General features: G+C 40.4%; 1 protein-coding gene across 1 annotated transcript; it reads left to right on the top strand.

Moving 5' to 3' along the window:
- Nucleotides 1-779: 779 nt before the first annotated feature.
- On the top strand, nucleotides 780-23284 carry LURAP1L (leucine rich adaptor protein 1 like). The gene is made up of 2 exons (XM_061442480.1): nucleotides 780-1473; nucleotides 22378-23284. The coding sequence occupies exons 1-2, from the start codon at nucleotides 1270-1272 to the stop codon at nucleotides 22750-22752; spliced, it is 579 nt and encodes a 192-aa protein (XP_061298464.1). The 5' UTR covers nucleotides 780-1269; the 3' UTR covers nucleotides 22753-23284.
- The last annotated feature ends 520 nt before the right edge of the window (nucleotides 23285-23804 follow it).

Here is a 23804-nt window from a genome sequence, read left to right as displayed (position 1 = left end):
TATTGATACAATAAGGGTCCTGGCCTAAAATCAATGCAGCTATAAGATTTTCACGTCTGTGGGATTTTTGCTGGACTGTACTAAACCCTTGCAAAGTTCTCTGATCAATAACTCTTAAAGTACTGATGAAATTACTTCACAGAGAACGCCTGGTTTTCTGTAACAATACTTTGTTGTCCCAAGCTCACCACACCACTTTTTGTGATTCTAGTAATTATAAAGCTGCTGGCACCCAAACAGGGTGGCTGGCATCACTCTCTCAAGCCCCCGACATGCAGCTTCACAGCTGGGGCTATTCATACTCCAAGTTTCATGCATAAAAGACTTTTCAGCGCAGTGAGGTTTACACAGCAACACCTGGGGTCAAGGAGCAACAGGGCACTTCCAGCACTGCTATCTTCATGCCTCAATGTCAGAATTACAGCAACCGGCTCAGCCTTAAGTTTTGCTTTTTAAAGAGAAGGGAGTACAAAAAATTACAAGGCAGGAAGGAGGGGGAATCAGCCTGCCTGCAATAAAATCTATTTGACAAGTGGAAATAACATCCATACTGTATGTACACTCCCATCCCAGTTAGAAAGGGATCTAGGGCCACAGAGCTCTGGAGACATTTTTCTTTTTTTTTTCCTTTTTTCTCCTTTTTTTTTTCTTTTTTTGTTTTCCTCTTCCATATTTTCTTTTTACTCTTTCCTTCTCCTTTTCCCTCCCCTCTCCTCCCTACCTTCTCTTTTCCTCTCTGTCCGCTTTTTCTCCTCCCTGTCCTCTCCCATTTCCCGAAGGCACACACTGTCCGCGAGCCCTGCCCGGAAGCTCCCGAGAGAGGGCCGCACTCCACGACGGGCGGGGGCGCCCCGCCGCCGTGTCGCGCCTCTTCTCTATCCATTACGGTAGGAGGGCCGCCGCGCCTCTTCCACTTGCCACCGGCCTTTAAAGTCAAGGCTGGCCAGGCGGAGCGATGACTTGGGTCCTGCTCCTGGGGCGCTCTGCGGTCTCGCGGCCGGAGCGCCGCTGCGCCCCCTTTTCTTTTAGGAGGACTTTTTCCCTATCGTCCTCATTCGCCTGCTCTTGAATTTCCACGCTGTGGTAAAGAACCGGTGCGAGCGAGGGCTGATTGGCCCAGGAAGTCCCCATGCCTGCGGCGGGTCACCTGCGCGGCTCTGCCGCCGGCTCCGGCGCGGTTGCGGATTACCGCGCCTCCGCGCCCGTGCCGCGGCCGCGTGGCCGCGGGTAGTGCCGGCGCCGCGGCCGCGGGTCCGTCCGGGGCAAGCCATGGAGCCCGGCTCCCCGCTAGACCTGCGCGACGTCGAGCAAAAGCTGGGGCGCAAAGTGCCCGAGAGCCTGGCGCGGCCGCTGCGCGGGGAGGAGCTCCCGGAACGCCCCGCCACTGCCGCCGCGGCCCCTGGGCCCCGGCGCCGCCGCGCCGCCGCCTTGGTCCAGCTGGAGACAAAACTTCACCTCCTGAGGCAGGAGATGGTGAGTAGCTGAGAGCCGGCCGACGGGCCCTGCCGCAGCGCTTGGGGCAATTGCAGCCTTCCTGCACCGCCGCCTCCCTTCGGCGGCACCGGCCCGCCGCCGGCAGCGCTCCCGGCGGGGTCGGCCGGGGACGGAGGCAGCTTTCCGCCCGCTCTGGGAGCCGGCTCCGGCGCAGGGAAGTGGTGCTGCACGGCTCCAGGGAGCAGCTGTCGCCTCGCACCGGTCCGGTGCGGGGATGTGCAGCCGGGGTGGCAGGAGGGAGGCGGTACCCTGGGTGCTGCCCGGCGGGAGCGGTGGACTGCTCTGTGAACGGCGTGCGGCTGGTCGGCTGTGACTCGCTGTTGGCTTGTGTTCCCCTGCCAGCTCCCAAGGCTGCTGTACCAATAAACGAAATAGCGCTCTCATCTTTCTCTTGCAAATGCCTTTCTGCATCCCACCGGTTCCTTACGGGTGACTAATACCCAAAGAGGCACTAGATGTTTTCAGGTTGAAAATTTGACCTGTTATTAAGTGACAAAATTTCTGGACAGAGGTCTTCAGAGGCTTATTTAGTTATAAACAGGCTGCAGAAGATGCACAGTAATTCTTGAACAACCGACCATTTATAATTTGGCTGAGAGGGGTTTTTTCGGTTTGGTTTTTTTTTGAGGGTTGGGTTATTTGGTTGGTTGGTTGGTTTGGTTTTGTTTTTGTTTTTGCCAATGGTCTGTGGTGGGACTGTGCTGTATTTAGTTCAGAACTTATGACTTGTTTACTGTTTTAACCCAGGAACTTCTCCTACTTGGTATGTCACCATCTCAATAAACTTATTTTTTGATGATGATGTAAAATGATGATGCTGGCTCTATTCTTTTAATGCAGAAAAAAACCCCAACCCTCTGCAATCAAGTGAGCAAGAACTAGTAAGCACTCATGAGATATGATTCTTATAATGCATAATACTTGAGATGTGTGAGCATAGTTAGCTTCCGTTTCTACTAGAGTGTAATTGGTAGGTGAAGTTTCAAGACTTTTTTAGTAGCAGTTCTTTCCCTAGCTCTTGCCACTAAGCTTATTTGAAAACAGTATGGAATTTGAGCTTGCTTGGAATGAGGATTTTGCTGGCAACATATTGAGATGGCTTTATGCAACTATCTTAGAACTTGGCCGTTTACAGCAAACAAAGTAATCTCATCCTATGTGAACAAGCATAATGCCATACCATCAGTTGCTGTGCAACCTTATGCATATATAAGTAAAAGGTGGGTTAGCAAGAGTTTTTAAAGAATAAGCTTGCTAGGGGAAAAGGGAAATAAGGAAAGGATATTCTGAGAGTTAACAGCCAAGATAATGATGTTAATCTGGAGAGATAATTTATAAATCACACTTGCTATTGTATAGCTTCATATGGTTTAAGAGATTCTCACAAATTATCGATGTATTTTAGTCTAATGATCACTGTGGATTTCAATTTTAACGCTAAGCTCTATATTGTCAGCATAGGTCATGTTTGTTTTTCAATTTTAAGCCTGCACAAGGGGTGTAGAGTGGCCTGCCGTTAGCATGTCATGTAAAACTATTAGGGATGTTGGACCGAAAAGGAAACAAATAAGGTGGGCAGAGTTCTTGGCATGACTGTTTCAACATGTCATGACAGTTAGGCTTGTTAATGGAGGGGAGGAAAAGTGACTTGTCCTCATCACCCTTTGAGTTGTTCACCTACTTCATACTTCCAAGTTTCATGTCACAGTCTTCAGTTTGCCTCTTCTTTCCCCTGCCACAGAGTTTCCCTTTTCCCTGCCTACCCTGAACATGACTATGTTTTAGTCCCAACATCCTTGACTGCTCCGGTTCTTTGTCACTTTGTCAGTCAGAGTGACTTTAACATCTAACTCATTGCTCATGCTAAGTAACGGGAGTTCTGCTACATACCTCTTCCCGTTCGATTTCTAGTCTGTGGGTGTCCATGCTCTCAGACAGTTTATGTAATCCAGAGCATGAAAATGATCTGCCTTCCTGGGGTTTTTCCCTGCTCTCTTTAGTGAGCAAAGAAACTGGTTACTTAAGGATTTTCCATTATCGTTAAAGATTCTTCTTGTTCTTAGTCTGTCACCTTCTGCTATGCCGTTTTCTTTTTGACATTGTACAGATATTATCAATTTAAGAACAGCATCAGGTCAAAATCATACTGTTTCTTCCTGTGTTTCTTTATTTTTTTCTTCTCCTGCACATCATTCCTAAAACAGAGCCAAAATTTCTATCTATCTTCTTGTTTCTCACCTCTGTAGTGCATTATTTTTTGGCTTCACTGTAAGGTCTAAAAGGCCTTAAACATGTAGAAAAGTAGTTTATAGCTGCTGCAGTTGTAAACAAATGCAAAGGAAAATACTAAAAATTAAGAAAAACAAATGTCATCAAGCTATCTTTTTCTAGTTGCTCTGTGAGGGCAGTTTCTGAAGCCTACTCACTGCACTTTGAATAAGCACATCTGTGCTTTGCTTGCTTGCTTCAGACTTGAGACAAACCTTTAAGTGTTTACAGAGCAAGGTCATCCAGGCTGTTTTTATCTATGACTGGTCTAGTCATACATAAAATACTGAAGGCTGTTTACTGTGGTGACACCTTAATCTTCGAGCGGTCCTGTCTCATTGTTTTCTTGTATTTGTGTTTTTGTTAATGAAGATATTTTGAACAGTTTTTGAGGGTTGTTTTTTTTTAAACTTGGCCTTATACAAATTCTGCAATTATGCAGCTTGACTTCCGTCCTTTCCCACAGCTATTGTTTGTCACAATGACTGTGCCTTTGCTGACAAATTTCCACTAAATCTGACAGAGCAGTTTTATAGACACTGCCTTAGTATGTTCTGACTTATCATTATGTTTAAATAATGGTGATCCCAAAGTTCTTGGCTGTATTAAGGATGTATTTTACTGTTAACTATGTTTTCTTGTCACTTCGCAGCTCATAGCTACTATAAAATACCTCTGAGTTCCTTCATCATCCCATTGTTTGTCCCCTGACAGTAAAGAACAAGGGAAACACACCTGAACCTGTTTGTAAAGCTTGGAAGTAGACAGAAAGCTTTAGCTCAGGCAACATGTAATCCTTCCAGTGGCCAGAGTAAATTAAAATGTACAGGAGTGGAAGCAGGTGCAAGTTTTTGTTTATTTAAAACTGGAGGGCCATCTCCTTTCCTGTCAATGCACACTTTGTCCTTCCAAATAAATCGATCTTCTGTTCTTCTACCCATCTTGTTTATGAGAAGCTAGTGCATATCTTGCTTCAGAACAAAGTAGCGTTATCTGTTGAACTGGATACTTAGGAGGAAGAGAAGAGATGGTGTAAGCTTTGAGAACTCTCAGCAAGTTGCCATGTCCTTGGGCTGGAAGAAGATGAATGATATGGTGGAAGTGATTACCTCTCCTGTGTCAACTACTGCAGTGGATTTTTGAGAGATAAGGGTATTACCATGCCAATATTTGACTTGGAAATGCTGGTTTTGACTGTGAGTTAAAGCACCTGACAGATTGGTGGTGGGTGTGTGTGGCCATGAGGCTTGCATCTTGCTTCTTCAGATACTTTTGCTGTTCCCAGTGTATGGTTCTTTTCCCATTAAGCCTGATACTTTAAGCCCGGTTTTGCTGGTAGTTGTTTGAATCACACACGAGGCACCACAGTATCTTTCTTAAAATGTGTACTTGCTTGGCCAGGCCTCCTTTTCCTTCTTTACCTTGTTTTCCCCACCAAGGCCATGATGGAGATTGTATTAAATCCTGCAGACCTTTGAGGCATAAGGCCATCAAGTAAAAGGGACAAACAAACGTAATTGCCAGTGTGGGTCATCATAATTGCCAGAGCTCTGGTCATCCTAGGATGTGATGAATACTTCATACTAGCCAGTATGCCCTTGATTCAGTATGAAATTTGTCACAACAGTAATGTTAAACTTTTTGCTCCTGTGGTATTTTAGGTGGAATCTTCCATCAGAGGATTAATAGTAGCCTTTTAGAACTGCAGTCTTATTCCTGTTGTATCATGCTGCTGAGGTCACCACTCAATATGTATGACTTCAACAGCTACACACTGCAGTAAATAATCAGTGAGGTTTGTTCTGCAGGCCAAAATGATACTGCTTCAAAAGCCTCATTTCTCTTTCACAAGTTCCAGGATTACTCAAAGGAAGATTTTCCTTAACACATGGAAAAAATTTGTGGGTTTGCTTTCTTTTGTTTTTGTTCAAAAGTTTCCCAAATCAACTTTTTATTGTCTCTTCGAAAGCTAAAACGGCTAAATCAAGTGTAGTCTGTGTTACATTCAGTAAAAAAAAAAAAAAATCAGCATGCTTTGCATAAAACTAACACAGGCAGAAAAGGTAAACCGTGTCCTGGAATTGAAGGGTGAATGGCAGTGCTGAGACTTTAGGTGAGAGTCCTTCTGTTGAGGATCAAATATTCATGAGTTTGAAGGCCAAACTGGGTATTCTGAGTGTAGCAGTTTTTAGGGTGAAGCAATAAAAGAAAATGTAAACAATCCTATTGCCAGGAGGCTGAGTGTGTCCTATTTAGGCTAGAGCTATTTGGGGTAGAGACTTATTGCTGTGCTCTCTCATTAGCTAAGTTTTCTTCCCCTTTGTTTTCCTAGTTCTATCTTAGTATAACAATTTTTAAAAGGCTAATTAGCATGGAGTCCTGACAAAATGAAGCAGAAGTACTTTTCACTGATTGGAATTAGGGAAGTAAGATCTTTGTGATGCCAGTCCTTTTCTTTTTCTTTTTCTTTTTTTTTTTTTTTGTTACATACCCTTAGCATGTAAATGAAGGCACAAGCTGGAGGGCAGAGCTGCTGCAACTCTATTCTACCAGCTTTTAAAAGTTTGGACAACTTCAGATTTGCTTAGATTTGTTAGATCCACAGTTGTGGGGGGGTCTGCCTTTATTAGTTTCTTTAAAGGACCTTCTTAAAAAAGTCAGCAACTGTGATGTGAAACGTCTCCAACGCATGCTGTAGGTGCAAGCTGCTAAGTTCAGTGTTTTGTATGATAACATCAATTGACTTAACTGAAGCCAAGATCTGGTTCAGTGTGTCTAGTCAGCAACACAAAGCCGTGTATCAGATGCCGGTTTTCTATTAGATTGAAATTTTCGCTTAAAAACTAGATTGAAGATAAAATCTTAAATATAAAATTACTAGTGGCTAAGCCTCAAGCCTACATTGGAGAGTTTGATTGAGCTTGGTTTCCTAGCAAGCAGTTATTCAGTGAATTACTAAATGAGTCTTTTCTTGGAAGTAGAAAGGCAGCATACAGAAATCATAACGCACTTATTTCTCCAACTCCTCCTGAAAGTTCACTAAAAAAGGAGGTAATCTTGGATCTTGCTAATGAGTTCTCTCCTTCATGCCCTCTGATTTGCATGATGTACTAGAGTTTGTAATTTTTACATATAATGCAGATTGGACAGTGATATCAAGATACTTGGGTTAAAGGGGATTTGTAAATTGAACCTTGGGGAAAAAGATCAAATCTAGCAAGAAAAAATCTCAATCCAGTTATAGTACCAGAACTTTGCCAAGTTTTCCATCTTTCAGACCATCTTTGGAAGGACAAGGTGAGCAAGGTTATTTAAATTAACGCATATTTAAATGTATCTTTTGAGTGGCAAATCTCATCCAGTGCCTGACAAAAGGATTGAAATTGTGGAACATCTTTATGTTGTTATACTCAGTCAGTGCTTATGGCTGTTCTCATTCAGCTATAGCAGCCATTGAACGTTTTAAGTCCCTGGGAAGTACAGGTGAATATGCTTACATTATTAGCTACTGCTGGACCAAAAGTCTGTGAAATGTTGCTGATCCCTTACCTAGCAGCATCAATGTGATACACAAGTGCTCAGGTATGGATCATCACAGCAGTGTCAGAGATATTTTCAGATTTCCAGTTAGACTGCTCATGTATGGTGAGACACTTGCCAGCCCTTATTTCAAAGAGTATATATTATACTTTGATGTTGCTTCTTTCCTGATTACTTTGTTTCAAGGGAAGAGAAAGCTTTTAATCTTTGATGATGCTTTTTAAAGTCTGATTGCTGACAATTTTTAATGAAAAGACATAAAGACTAAACCCCTTCTGCACAGACCTCTACAGTTAAGTGACTTATAATAGCTTTTAAAAAATAGATTACAAACTTTCTGATTAAATCAGTAGAACAGCATGATTTTCATAGGATAGCCCGGACTGGAAGGGATCGCAAAAGATAATCTGGTTCAGCCTTTCAGGGAAACGGGAGCCTGAATGAGGTTATCAAGCACCGTGTCTGTTTGCATCTTGAAAACCTTCAGTGTTGGGGACTCCACCATGTCCCTGTGGAGGTTGTTCTAGTCATTGATTGTCCTCACTTTGAAAAAAAGTCTTACCTCAGAATGAAACCTCAAGATAAAACAATAGGAGCTGTACCTATTGATCCTTTTCTTCTCCATGTAACTTCTTGTGAAGGTAAAGTATCTGTGCTCTTTGTAGTCGACCTGTAAGTACTGAAATACCATGGTGAAGTTTCACCCAAGACTTCTCCAGCACTTCGATTATCATCATTTTGTGTGGATACTTTGTTTTCTGTAGATACTTACGGCTAACAATAATTAAAAAATACCTTGTGTTCTGTGAGCAGAAAAAATTAAATGAATACCAAATACATGTATTGAGGTAATGGCCAACCAGTGCCTTTCTACTCTTCAACGCTTACCCCCCCCCCCAACAGTGAATAGTTAAAGGAAAATAATACATTTTCAGGTAATTTTTAAAGGTTACAACGTCTTTTGTCTGGTCGCTGCCTTCAAGCTCAAACCCCAGTAAACTTTCCACAATGGACATGTTTATTTCCTGAGTATTTCATTTCTGTCTGTGCTCTGGAAGAGAGGCTGGATACAGGAATCTGGAGCAAGTGAGGGTGAAGTTACAGGAGTAAAAAGACAGAGGACCTGAGCGGTTGAAAAGCAACCAGAATTTAATTAAATTGAGTGTAATTTCTCTTGGATTTTTATCTGCATTTATAACCATGTAAATTGGGCTTCCTAAATGTAAGTAGTGTCAAAAGAGAGTTCTCAGGTTACTGTTTTTAAAAGTAAAGAGCTCTGAACAGGCAATTGTGGGTAATCTCATAATAAAAGGGGAATTTTTGTTATGAAGGCAGGCTTGTAATCTTTGTTTTCCAGTCATCACTCTCATATGTGGGGCTGCTAGTTATGAGCATTTACCGGTGGTGGATTACTTTTTGCCTTCAGGCCATTGTGTTGAATTTCAGCTTCAACCACCCACTTACCCTTATTGGTGTGGAATGGGAGCTGGCATCTAGTAGGGCAACTGGAGCCTGAGATGGCATCAGCAGGTAATTTCGTTTCTGAATTTGAGAAGTCTGTAACTATTTTGATAGCAATAGTAAGACCATCTCAGGTCAGAAGTTCTGTGCCACACACAGTCTGTAATTATCTGTGTAGATATTTTTAAAATCTTACTGAAACACAGGTAACAGGCAGTGCGTGAAACTTTAGCATGTTTTTTTTTGTGAATGCAAACCTCCTGTACTGGAGATAGATAGGAAAGCGATGACTTTAGACACTGTGATGATGCAGAAGTAGCTTTACTAAATATTGCTGTAAAATAGCTGAAACAAAAATTGCTCTTTTCAGGCTTGTCAAAAAGCTATTGCATTATTTACAATGCTGATGAAACTGTTAATGGCAGCTGTTAAAAGCAACTGAAGAAGGAGGCAGGAGAAAAGTGAATTTGGACTGAAGTGTGAGGGTGTCCATCAGCACAGAAATTCTGAAGAGCAGGATTACCCAGTTTGGGCTGATTAGTTTACAGAACAGATAGGTAAAACAAAACCAAATCCACCCCACCCCAAAAAGAAAAAAAAAAGAAATACCCACCCTCTGTAAGACTTACATATGTCTTACATATCTGTTACAAACTTTCTGATTAAATCAGATGAACAGCATGATTTTCATAGAACAGCCCAGGTTGGAAGGTTTCTCAAAAGGTCATCTAGTTCAGCCTTTCAGGAAAAAGAGAGTCTGGATGTTCTTGTTAAGAAACTTCCAGGTCACTTGATCTGTTCTCTTGTGCTGTCCTGTGGTCTTGTACATACTGTAGTTGTTTTCAAGCAGTTTTGAAATACCCTTGTCACTGGATAGAATCACAGGATGGTTTGGGTTGAAAGGGACCTTAAAGATCATCTAGATACAACACCCCTGCCATGGGCAGGGACTCTTTTTTGCTGAAAGCCCTGTCACAGCTTTTAACATGCTTTCTCTTTGTCACCAGTCATTTACAGCTTAGGTGTCAGTGGGTGTCTTACCGAGTCTGTCTTTGTCTGTGGTGAGAGCTGGGTTCTGTCCAAAGTGACCAGTCGTCCCATAAAGAGCTTCGGGTTCTGAAAAGCTGTTCAGCTATGTACCTGAGCAGTTTTGCGAGCATGAAGAAATGCTTGCCTGTGTTAGGGAAGTGTTCATGACAACCATCTGGAAGGAACCCTAGCCTGAAGGATGACCAAAATAAGTGACCAAAATACATCCAGAGGGTCTGTAAGCCACCTTGTGTTACAGCTTTGAAAAGTATAAACAACACAGCTCAAGTGTTTTCGAATCTAGAAGCATATTTGGATGGTGAGTTATTTTAGAAATGTCCTGTGTTGGGTTCCAGTGCTGTGGATGAGCAGGAATAAAATGTGTCTGAGGATTCTGCCCTTGAAGCTGCACCAAAGAAGGCTTCCCTCTTTCCGAAAGAGGAGATAAGGAAAGGACACTAAGGAGTATATATATGTCAGTTGTTAAAGTATGCAACCTTCCCCAGAGCTTCCATGAACATGGAGATGCGCAGTACTGGCACAACTATGCAACCCTAGCCTTGGCAATCTAATCCTTCTCTTCCCTTTGAACTAATTTGGCATTTCTTAATACTTATGTTTTGTCAGGGGAATGCTATGGCACATTTGTTAATTAACAGGAAACACAAACTAGCTAAGCTGCTAGGAGAAGTTATGTGAATGTTTCAGTTGCCATGGTGTAAAATAAACTCTTCTCAATACTCTAAGGCCCTGCTGACTGCAATGCCAGGTGAAGCTAAAGCATTTAGTGCCCATAAATCAGTGTTAAATTGCTATTTGACTACTGGGAATTTCAGATTTTATAAACACTCTACTGGCTTAATTTGTAATTTTTTTTACTGTTATTAGATATCAGCTGCATTCATGACTAAAATGCTTCCGGAAGGACAGTCATTTTACTGCATTGCTGCATTGGCCATGAAACCTCCTTCACTCATCCAATTATATTGTAACAAATGTGCTGAGTGTTTCCAAGCTCCCAAGGTGGAAGCAAAGATAGAACAGTTCTGTTGCTTTCCATTTTTCTGAGTATTATTTTTTTTCTATAGGAAGGCATAGTTTAAAGAAAAGTTCCATTTGAAATGGTTGTACTGCTTTTTGTAACTCGTGTGGTTATGGGACATAACAGACACTGGACGTGACTCTCTTTATACGGAGTGTTTTCTGAAAAGATTTTGTTAGTCTACAAAGCTTGAGATTCCGACTTTGACCCTTCAAATAATTATAAATGACTAGGAAAAACAGTTCTGACAGCAAGGAGGAAACTGTGAAGCGTTTCTATATAAGAAGGATCTTCATCAGTTTGTCACTTCTTCAGGAAACTAATGAAGTGACTACCTAGCATCCTTCCTGGGATAAGACTTAACATGTGAGTTTGGAAGCATGCCTGGAGAAGGACTGTTCCAGCCACATTGCAAGCCTGAATTTGTTCTGCAAGTTTGGCTGCTAATACAGACCGTTTTCTCTGTTGGGCAAAGCCAAATGATGTGTGTTGAGTATAAAGTACATAATGATAAAATAGTGGCAATGTAGTTTTTTTATGTAGTTTGTTACTGAAGAAACCTTTCCATGGTCAGGAAGGTTTTCTGACTAACAGTATTTGGAGGGGTCTAAAAAATATGTCAAGGTGGAGAAGTCGTTCAAGTTTTACAATGTCTCTGATATAGACTGTTGTTCTAGTCTTCTCAAAACTATACAGTTATGAGGAGTGAGCACAAAACCAGAGTGATAATTTTTAGATTTTTCCTGATCCGTAACTACAAATGCATTTTGCTTTCACAGGGTCACCTCAGCAACTGTCACAGTTAATGGGCTGTCCATGTGTTGTGGGAGAATTGTGCCATACACTGAAATATTTTAAGTCTCAAGTGGTGGCCTGTGGCAGGTTCCTGCCATTATAGGTTTTGTAGGAGGAAACTAAATGCTGCAACAGTAGAGGAGAAAGCTTCTTTGCAAGAAAAGAGCAGTACCACAAGCATGTCAAAGCAACAGTAATTTTCTTCAACTTCAGTTGGCCATGGAATTTGCATGTTCCATTGTTAACTCCTAGCACTAGCTGCTGTGACTGGAGCAATGGAGTGGAGGCACAGCTGCTGTTTTCCCCGTAGGCAGATGAGGTAGCTCACAGTGACCATTCTGAATTCATTTCATAAAGCTGGTATCGCAAAAGCAGGCTTGAATTTCAAGAAAGTTCAGATTTGTCCCCAGTAGTAACATTGTCATGTCTTAGTTCTGACTTAATGGAACAAGTTGTTCTGGTTTGGTTTTGGGTTTTTTGTTGTGTTTTGTTTTTTTGTTTGGTTTGTTTGGTTTTGTTGGTATTTTCTTTTGTTGCTTTGTTTCTGGTTTTGGTTGGGTTGGTTTTTTTGTTTGTTTGTTTGTTTTCCTTTTAAAAATAATAATGAGGCAAGGAGCACTGTTGTCTCGGTAAAAGCAACATTTTCAAACTGGATCTGCTTTGACTTTTTAGTTCTAGGCTTTTAAACATACTCCTACACTGCCGGTATTAAATTCTATTAATTTTTAAAGAGATGAGCAGGTCTGGAGTGCCTGTTAGTCAAACCTAATTCATAAATTAACCTGTATGTTTTCTGTTTTGTTTTATTTTCCATGGTATTCTGAAGAGCATGTTTTGGTCAAGAGAAGCATAAGTAAGGCAGAGAGTGAAATCCAGCGAAAAAGAAATAAATCTAAATATTGCTCTTGAGCCCCAGTGCTGCCTCATGTCTGTGGGGAAGACACAGTTCTGTGCTGTGGCTGGTGTCCAGAGCACATTAGAATGATGCTGTGTTCATCCATTCACGGTAACACTTTCTGACACCCATAGCCGATTGTTACCACTGAATATTCACCTCAGTGTTTGCAGTGGTGTTATCTTGTCTGTCGACATATGTGAGTCCCTACTATGGATTTTTCTGGACGTCTTCACCTCTGTCATACTAGATACATTTCTATGGTCAGATGCTGCTTTTATGACAGCAGTATGACATACTTGGAAGCATGCACTAAAAACTTCCCATCGTATTAGAACCTTTTTGCTCTTCTCAAACCCCAGCATTTCCTCACTGCTCCCTCTCTTGTTCATTCGACTAACCTCTAAAATAATCAGGACCCTTTTATAAACCTTCCTTTTATATTCATTCTTACTCCTGAGGCTGGATGTTTCTGTCTCTGAATTCTATGATGCATCCATATATAAAAGGTGATTTAGCATTTTTTATTTGGGCAGGAAGTGATGAAATAGGGACTTAACTAACCTTTATTTTTTTCCTGCCCCTTGCTCTCTGATGTATAGCACGTTTCTCTCCAATAATGACTGTCATATCTACTTAGTAGGTATTTAAACTGCCATTTTTCACAGTAAAATAAAGGGATGGCCAAAAAATTAAAATACAATGAACGAACAAAAAATATTTCCCCATGAGAATTTTGTGTTACAGTTAAGCATACAAGAGACCTCAAATAGTGTGATCTTAAAAAAAACACAAACTGAAACCCCACGACTGTACTCTACTGGGTGAATGATTCATCCAAATCATTGAGATTTTACTAGGTATTAATGCAAACAGGAGGCTGACCACACATACGCCAAAGAAAAGGATCATCCATATTTTAGGGAGGTGGAAAAAGGCCTTGAAAGCCATTATTTTATTATGGAGATAATGTAATTAAACAATTGCACAGCTTGGTGTTATGCATTTTCCTGGTAAGTCTGAAGGAGATCAATTAGTATGTATAAAATTTATGTATTAAAATAGAGTGTTGTAAGAGAAATGTAAATCACCAATACTGTAATTTCCTATACCAGAAGATAACCACACTGGCATAATATTTTGCTCATAGACTTGCAAGTAATTTCCTTGAGACCTGTTCATTAATGTATTTACATTCGTTGCTTACTGAGCTAACTTGTTCCCTTATAAAGTAGCTCTGACTCCTCATTATTCAGGTGGTGGCTCAGATCAGATCTGCCCACTTCCTTGCTTTAGCTAATGGTAAGCTCTGCTTACAGGAGAATCCTTTTCTTGCTGATGTGACATCACACTCTTTCTTCTCCTTCACAGTTAGAAAGCACTGTTCACAAAGTTATGTTATGTTGCTGCCAAATTGTACAGAAGGATGTGTAGAAATAATTATTGTACGCATTTGGTGCAGGATTGTGCTGGGACTGCACCAGGTTGAAACAAGGTCATGAGTAGGTGAGTGGTTTTTAAACTAGCAAAGTCAAGGGACCCATTATTTTTTTCTTTCCATTATTTTTTTTTTTTTTTCCTGGAAGGCATGCTAAGGCACATGAAAAACAAGGAGGTGCTTGGTGACAGCCAGCATGGCTTCACTAAGGGGAAATCCTGCCTGACCAATTTGGTGGCCTTCTATGGTGGGGTTAAGGAACTGATAGACGAGGGTAGAGCAGTTGATGTCATCTACCTGGACTTGTGTAAAGCATTTGACACTGTCCCACACAACATCCTTGTCTCTAAATTGGAGAGACATCAATTTGATGGATGGACCACGTGGTGAATAAAGAACTGGCTGGATGGCTGCACACAAAGAGTTGTGGTCAGTGGCTCAGTGTCCAGCTGGAGACCAGTAATGAGTAGTGTCCCTCAGGGATCGGTGTTGGGACCAGTCTTGTTCAACATCTTTGTCGCTGACATGGACAGTGGGATTGAGTGTGCCCTCAGCAAGTTTGCCAATGACACCAAGCTGTGTGGTTCGGTTGATGCACTGGAGGGAAGGAATGCCATCCAGAGGGACCTCGCCACGCTTGTGAGGTGGGCTGATGCCAACCTTATGAAGTTTAACCATGCCAAATGCAAGGTCCTACACCTGGGTCGGAGCAATCCCAGGCACAGCTACAGGTTGGACAGAGAAGAGATTCAGAGCAAGCAGTGCTGCGCAGAAGGACTTGGGGGGGTGCTGGTCGATGAGAAAATGAACATGAGCTGGCTTCAGTGTGCGCTTGCAGCCCAGAAAGCCAACCATATCCTGGGCTGCATCAAAAGGAGTGTGACCAGCAGGTCGAAGGAGGTGATCCTGCCTCTCTACTCTGCTCTCATGAGACCTCACTTGGAGTATTGTGTGCAGTTCTGGTGTCCTCAACATAAAAAGGACATGGAACTGTTGGAACAAGTCCAGAGGAGGGCCACGAGGATGAGCAGGGGACTGGAGCACCTCCCGTATGAAGAGAGGCTGAGAAAGTTGGGGCTGTTCAGCCTGGAGAAGAGAAGGCTGTGTGGAGACCTCCTAGCAGCCTTCCAGTATCTGAAGGGGGGCCTATAGGGGTGCTCTTCCTTAGGGACTGTAGTGATAGGACAAGGGGTAACGGGTTAAAACTAAAACAGGGAAGTTTAGATTGGATATAAGGAGGAAGTTCTTAAGGGTGGTGAGGCACTGGAATGGGTTGCCCAGGGAGGTTGTGAATGCTCCATCCCTGGCGGTGTTCAAGGCAATGTTGGACAGAGCCTTGGGTGAGATGGTTTAGTGTGAGGTGTCCCTGCCCATGGCAGGGGGGTTGGAACTAGATGATCTTAAGGTCTTTTCCAGCCCTAACTATTCTGTGATTCTAAGGGTGCAGACAGAAGCTGAAGTCTTAGTGACTGCTCACTTTCTGAACAGCTGGGACTTCAGTGATTGTAATGAATGCTGCCTAGAAATCTGCAGTGAGGATTTTTACAGTTTTGGTGCCTTCCGGAGAAGTAAGAATATAAATAATATATTTTGTAAAAGAAGGCAGAAAATAAGCAATCAAGATAACCTCTGTAACCTGCTATAATGTTTTTATTGCGACTCATCATGGAAGTACAGCTGAGAAAGTTCAGTGTGACGTGCTCAACTTGTAGAAATAAGCTCTATCAGCAAACTGCAACTGCAAATCAGCCATGGCTCACAAAAATTTAGCTTTTGTATCTGTAGCTTTTGTATGTACTCCCTTGTTTGAAAATTGCCACAAGCCTAGAAAACAAAGGGAAAGAAATGGGAAAATGTACCAGCAAGTATTCCAAAATGTCCCATAAGTCCATGCTGAAAGAAACCAGATACACAAAAACTCCTGTTGATCTACATATATATATACCACTGTTGACTGAAATTTAGTTTACCTATATCATAAAATGAGGTAACCCATAGTCAGACAGACATGACATAATGACAAACACTGGAGCACCTATTTCAAGTCACTGACAGTCTCATCTCTGCCAGACTTTGGTCACCACCTCCATTGTTTATGCATATGAAGAAATTGAACAAATGAGAGACCTCACATATAGCGTAAAGTTGATTGGGTTAGATTGAATTATCATTGTGCCTGAATTAAACCAAACTAGTTGACTTTGCAGTGAGGTGGACATGGAGCATTCCACAAGCAGTTACAGATCCACCTGTGCGTACATGATCCCTTCCAGCACAGGCAGTAAACCTGTGCTCTTACTCTCTGCAGCATAAAAGCTCCTTGGCTTTTTGGCAGGTGATGATGAAGATTACATTCAAATTCAGAAGTCATTCTAGGTATTCTGCTTTTTCATCTTGATCCTGAAATAACATTGCCCAAAGTGGCTTAATTACATGAATAAAACAGTGCAACCATCCTCAATCAGTGGGGCAATTTTGAAGTAGGCTTGAAGAGGTTTAACATGATGCATATGTGCTAATTAAAGTACTGTGAAGCTCGTGCACAGCCTATTAATCATTCTGTGTGTTTAAGGAGCACACATTGTTCTTCATCTGTCATTTGTGGTTATATTTTAGACATGTTAAATGGAAGAGAAAGCATTTATTTTACTCACTGGTGCTAAAAAGCTATTTTAATGATATTCTGAGCTTCCTAACCTTCAAGTGGCATGCTTTATGGTGGTTGCTTAATAAACAAAGCCTGTGTGTGTGATCACACTCATCCCTGTTGTAATGTGGTAGCTGAGTGACTCCAATTAAATAATGCTTGCAAAATAGTCTGAATTTTGGATTTTGAATATGTTGCTTATGGTCTTTTTAGCATGTTACGTATATTCTCCTACCGAAATTTTTGATGAGGCTTTATTGATGAGTTTTATATACTTTCATATCTGCTTACAAATTTGAGTCTCCATAAGGCTCAACTAATTCATCATTGCCAGACAATGTTTATTTGATTTTTCATACTCTCAGCTTTCTCCTTGGGAACTATTTTTTTCAGTTACTTTAAAAATTATTACTCGGTGTTTGTAATAGCAAAGTAACACCAGGAGAAAGTAGAATAAGGTTAGCTTTTGTGAAGAAAGAGACTTCTCCGAATCCAAAACAGATTACTATTTAGACATTGATTGTTAGAGGAGTTCGGTTGATTGGTTGGTTGATTTTATTACATCTCAAGTGAGTTCCTGGAATTCATTGCTCCATGGAAACCTGAGGTAATCTGCCTTTAATAAAACAAAGGGTAAGTAGGTATAACTGAATAACCATAAATCTGTTCATCTTGAATGACACAGGAAATAAATGAAATTGAATGGGAAAGTGGAAAGCTGTCTCTGACATACCCTAGAAAACAGCAGTAGCATTAATATTCCTAAACCGTAGTAATCACAAACATCTCTTTGGCTGATGATGATGATGAGGGAAAGATTCTACTGGGTTAAAATTCTGTTTGTGAAATGGTAGTAGAGCTGTCTGTTGTCCATTTCATCTAACTCTTCATGTGCTAATTCTCTTCCGCAATGCTGCTCATGTGCTGAACCTCTGAGTGTCTGTCAGTGCAGTACCATATTTTGCTACTGTTTCCATCCAACTTCCATTTATTGTGGAATATCCATCAAAAATAATACTGCTTTCGAAACATGGATTCCATAGTTGCCAACCCTAAATCAGTGTCTTGAGTCCTGCTTAAGATCCTATGCAGAGCAGAACTTCTGAGCTGAGTGACTTAAATTGTACCCTGAATACATTAACTTAATGAGTTTAAGATTTTATATCTTGTAGAGACTTACTTCACTGTGCTCTGGCTAAAAGATGTGTCTCGAAGGAAATGCCTTATTATTCAGACTGTCATTTCCTTTCCTTTTGCTAGTGGGCTCTTTGCAGCACACAACTTCAAGGTGCTATGGAAAAAAAATGAAACTAATATATTTTAAATAAACCTAGGAGTATCTTTTCCTCAGACCGCATTTTAGGGTTATCAGTACAATCCCTGCAGACTTCTTGTTAAAATAAGCAGCAGCAGCATGTGACCTCAGGAATCTAAAAGAAAGTAATCTGCAGAAAGGCACTAGAGTTGCAGATATCTTTGACAGATTAAAATGATATAGTGAACAGAATATTTAGCTTTGTCATTTTTAAAGGGGAAGGGGACCCTCTGTGTTTGGAGCTGACTGGAAGCCAAAAATAAAAGTGACTAGGCTAGGGACAGCTAATGCACTATTTTCAGTGGCTGCCAGGAAGTGATAATTATCTTTATTAACAGCCCAGGTCACTGAGAGTTTTATTCTAGAAGCAATATTCTAGTCGAGTTCTTTTTGAAAAGCATAAAAACCATGAATATCTGTATATATCTGCATATACATACATGTACACAGGTGTCCATACGTTTGTATATATAAAAATTCTCTTGAATAAATTATTACTGTGTTGCACAAGTTATAATGGAAGACCATAGGCTAGCTGTGTAAGGAAGAAATACCTTGTTAGAACAACCAGTATGAGAGGGAGGGAGGCACAGAGAGGTGTTTAAGCCGGTTACCTGTTACATATCTGAAGGTCTGGTGTGTCTAAATGCTGATCTGTTCTGTCCACCAGTGCTGCCGGACTGCATCAATTGAAAGATGCCGTTGCTTTAATTTAATTCTTTTCTCTTGCCATGAATAGCTGATGTTAAGCATTTATGATCCTTCCTGAGGACCTGTGCTAGTGTGAATGTACAAACTAAGCAAAAAGATATAAAAGCTCGCCTGTAACCAGAATTGCTTATTCACTCTTGTCACAGTTCGTTTCCTCTGTAAACCTCAAGTTTGTGCTGAGGACTGATACATGCTCACATGCACCTTCCCTCTGGTGGTGCGGTGCTCTACCTTTAACTCAAAAAGCAGCTTCATTCAGAAAAGAAACTGTTCTTAAATACCTGTATTAGCTATGATACACTCTGTTTAGATTATTTCTGGAATGCACTTGTTCCTGTGCATAAGGAATTGAGCTGTCAAACATGATGAGATTTAATTGTGGTTAGTCCGTTTAATTGAACCATCTTGGAAATTACTTCTTTACTCCAACAGTTACATGAGTTGCAGCTGCGTAAGTGCGTATGAACCAATGTGATTGTGTCTGGGCTAAAGCAGATAAGAGGCAAGAAATGTTGCAGTGACATTTATGTGTTATCAAGCAGATGATAAAGTAATCCCTATTAAAGAAAGATGACACCTGGTGAACTACTTTTTAATGTTTGCTTTAGGAAAATCTTAATATATGAGACTTAGGACAACATGGTAGCTTGGAGGAAGAGGACTCAGGTACACAGGAATGCAAAATTTACTCCCAGCAAGGCTGTTCCACAGAAATGTTGAAACTGGGGGTGTATTTAGAACAAGAACAGAACAAATACTTCCTGTGAACTGAATCTGAAATATATGTCTATTTTCTCTAAAAGGGGCTATTTCATTAGAAAGGTGTTGGTGCTAGCTCTTTTAAACACTTAATCAGCCTTTTGGGCAATTTGCTGTCTCTGAGCTTGCATAAGCAAGTTGCTGACATCTGTACTTGCATTTGAGTAGTTGGGTAATTTACTGCTTTCATGGCAGTCTAGTTGCTGAGCAAATAGTTTGTAGTGATTTATGGATAGGAGTAGAGGAACTAGCTTGAGCAAGAGTTGCTACAAAATGGTCAATCTGTTTTCAGAACCTCATATCTGAAACTATGACAGATGGACAGTATTGTTAAAACTGAATGGTAAAGCTGTTCTGCACAGTACCTGGTTGGCTGTGTTAAATCGTGTGATACTAAATTGAGGATAACTCAGAACTCATTCTGGGGACTGGGGAAGGAGACTGTGAATGCGTATGTCAGTCTGTTGCTAGAAAAGTTTGAAATACGCCAACTGTAGCTGTTCTATAATTTTATGACACTGTGTTAGTGTTGCGTTAACCCTAGCTGGTAACTAAGCACCCACTGTCTATTCACTCATTTCCCTCTTCCCTCCAGTGGGATAGGGGAAAGAATTGGAAGAAGAAAAGTGAGAAAAACTTATGGGTTGTAATAAAATCAGTTTAAAAAGTGAAGGAAATAAAAAAAAAAAAAAAGCAAAACAAGTGATGCAAAGTGATGCACTATCTCCCACCAACAGACTGATGTCCAGCCAGCTCCCAAGCAATGTTTGCATTGGAAAGACCAAGCCCACAGATTTTATTGCTAAGCACGACATTATATGGCAGGGAACATCCCTTTGGTCAGTTCTGGCCTACTGCCACATCTTTGTCCTTTCCAGACATCTTTCCCAGCCCCAGCCTACTTGATGAGTGTACACCGTGAAGAACAGCAAAGTCCTTGATGCTGTGCTGTCACTGTTCAGCATCAGATGAAACAGTGGTATGCTATCAATGCTGTTTTAATCACAGATAAAAGAACATGGCACCATACTGGCTGCTATGAAGCATCCCAGCTAGAACCAATAAAATATTCTGCAATATCTAACAGAATAAAAATACATAAAAATAGCTTTTTGAACAACTGTGCTGTGTCAGTGTAATTTAGGATGTTGAGAAAATGGTGTTTGTGTATGGAAAGTACCATGTCCAGATCATACTCTTGGCAAAACAAGATGCAGTCTTTGCTTCCTGAGAATAGTGATTCCATCCTAGTCCATTGTGTATGAACAGTACAGGTGCTATATTTCTGTGTGACAGTTGTGGACTTAGAGAATAGCATAAAATGTCTGTTGTCTGGCATCACAGATCTTAATTGTTTTCTTCTTCCTTATTTCTCAATTGACTGAAGATATTCAAATATTTGATATACTGTATTGTCTTTTTTGAATTAATAATCTAGAAGGTAAGATGTTAGTGCCCTATGGAAGAAAAGCATGCAGTGTATATGTACATATTAGATACAATGGCACACATTTTTGTAAAATACACTCAAATTACATATAAAGGAAAGTATTTTCTAAATGCTTAAGAGTGACATATCTGCACCGAGTATACTCGATTAGTACAATTAAAAGATGTAAGAACACAGATAAAATATGACACAAATTACATGCTATATATGGTATCCCTGTGAGTTAATCTGAAATGGCTGGCATCTTTTTTCCAGTGGTTTTAAGCACGTATGCCCTATGCTGACACTGCGGCAAAAGTTCATCTAGGTAAAGGTCTTACTATGGAAGTGATGAGACTGAAAGTGTGTTGTGATGTCAAACATTCAGTGGTCCTGAGGTGCTGTTGGAAAGGTCACAAACCAGCATCTTCTCACAGCATGGGTGGAAGTAGCTTCTGGCTCTCCAAACTTGGTCAAACCCAGAAACTTCCTCAGTTTTTCAGACTGAATTTTCAGTATTTTCACTTGTGTGATGAATAGGAGGTCACACAGATTTTTATTGACTTGTGGTAGGCTGTGATAACATCACAGCTTGTGATGTTTCAGATGAAAAGGAAAAAATCATGAACTAAACCCCTTGGGGATCACCTTTATGTGTCATCTCACTGTGGAAATTTGAGTAAAAAAATAGCTTATAAAATGTCTGTTAAGGAAAACTTGCAGTTAACTTCACAATGTGTGTGAAATGCAGCACTGTAATGCATTGTGCTTTATAATTAAAATTAACACTTCTCTGTGTGTGCATCATCACCACAACTAAGTTGGAAAGTAAGACTTTGTTCTTAATGCGTCTTTTTTATTTAGGTGTGGGGTTTTTTTGCAAATTGTTGCTTTTTTTGTTAATCTGTAATAAGTGGTTGATGGTGAACTCATCATCCTCAGCTAATGGGTTTAAATAATTTCAAATTTACAGTTTCAGTAAGTTCAGTATTTCAACTCTTAGATGTTTATACAGCAGTTTGCAACCTAAACTGAGGGGTAGTATGAATAAAAGTTGCAAGGCTACAAACCTTTTTCCAAATTATGCACATATGAAAATTTTAGATTGCCCAAATAGACATAAAATAAGGGTAGTTTAGGGTGAATGCTCAGCTGCCTGTATCTGCTGAGTAGCCTAGTGTAGCTGTAAATGGAAATGGGGTTTATCGTCTCTGAATAGTAAAAAGCTGTCCCCAAGATTTGTCATAGCAGCTGTGTTTCTTATATAAATGGCATTGTACTGGTTGGTGTGTGTACAAGTCTTCTCATTGACTAGTGTTCGTGTTAATGGACTGCTTTTGTAGTCTGATCAGATTCCACTTCAACTTCATTGGAAGTGTAGCATTAGTATAGCAATAGTGTTTTTTTTTTCTTTTCCTAATTACTTAAATGTATTTGTCCTAGATGTGAAAGGTGGATTTTTTGTGTATTTTTTTTAACACACTTATTGCCTCCAGCTTACTGTTTACAGTTTGAAGAAAATGAGTAATTTTTAAAGTCACTTTTGCCTTGTAGGTTAATCTCCGAGCCACTGATGTGAAGCTTATGCGCCAGCTACTCATCATCAATGAAAGTATTGAATCAATCAAGTGGATTATTGAAGAGAAGACCATTGCGAGCAGAGGTAGCAGTTTGAGTGGCAGCCTGTGCAGCTTGCTGGAAAGTCAGGAGACATCCCTCCACGGCAGCTGTAACAGTTTACAAGACTGTAGTGATGGACTGGATGGAATATCAGTGGGGAGTTATTTGGACACCTTAGTGGATGATGTCCCGGGTCATAACACTCCTTCAGACATGGACAAGTTCAGTGATTCTTCCGTTATGGAGGACTCACAGCCTCTGCATAAGCATCCCAAAATTGATTCGGATGAGTACTACTGTTTCGGTTAATGAGAATACATTCCAGAGGGACGCAAATGCACTTGTATTTACCCTTTTTCTTTGCTGCTATTTTATTTCGTGTGCAAACTTCTCTTGGAAGTAAAACATAGTATGATACTTCAGTTCCACTTCATAACTTGTCTATTGCTTCTAATACATTTTCTCCTTGGTGGGTTGGGCTTTCCTCCTCCTTTTGTTTTTCTTAATTTATTGTTGCAATTTTTCATTTTTGTTTTAATTTTTTTACAACACTATATTTACAGGTCTTTGTAAGTGGTGAAGGTAAAGCTTTATCTTTAAAATGAGACATCAGGGAATGAGATCAACAATTTTGTATTTGTTGGCAATAAAATATCTTCTAATAAATATACATTGTGGTAAATTTTCTTGACTACCAGGTTTGGCCTTTCCAGTGACACTGTTCTTATTGAGCCTTAAATCTGAATCTTGAAAATACCTCTGCAGAATATATTTTCCTTTTATAATCAATGATATTTGATTCTGTTAAGCTGTCTTCGGTTGGAATACAAAGTATCCTAAACTTTTCTGTGTGAAGTTTCTTTCTTCTTGAATATTCTTATCTTTCTTGAGTTACGGTTTTAAATTTTGGGATTCATTGGTGTCTTGCAATGATGCATTCCAATACTGGAAGCTCTGCATAAGAGTGTATTTCACTTTTGTGCTTCACGTCTTTCATTTTCATTGAACCTGCTGTTTTATAGGTGCAGTCTACATCTGTAAAAAAAAAAAAAAAGGCATCCCACATTAAAAATATCCATGGATATCCATTGGATGCTAAAATTTATCAGCAAAGTTGTTTAAAAAATGTAATATAAAGTCTTGATTAGAATTTTTACCTTGAAGTTTTGTGGGATATAGAGGGCTCCTGTGAAACATTTTACAGGAGGCAACATGCTGGAAGGCATGACCTGTTTTGCTTTTGTATGCACACCCCTCCTCCTTAACAAGTTTACTTTGATTTTGCCAAATATTATTGCTAAGAGAAAGTCTTGCCCTGCTGTCTTTTTGTTTCCTGATTTACAAATAAAAATTTGCTTTAA

The sequence above is a fragment of the Pezoporus flaviventris genome, unplaced genomic scaffold, assembly GCF_033815535.1.
Source record: "Pezoporus flaviventris isolate CSIRO_AGI_PZ_B2104156 unplaced genomic scaffold, CSIRO_AGI_Pfla_v1 ptg000226l, whole genome shotgun sequence".
Taxonomy (NCBI): domain Eukaryota; kingdom Metazoa; phylum Chordata; class Aves; order Psittaciformes; family Psittacidae; genus Pezoporus; species Pezoporus flaviventris.
This window is presented reverse-complemented; position numbering and strand designations above follow the sequence as displayed.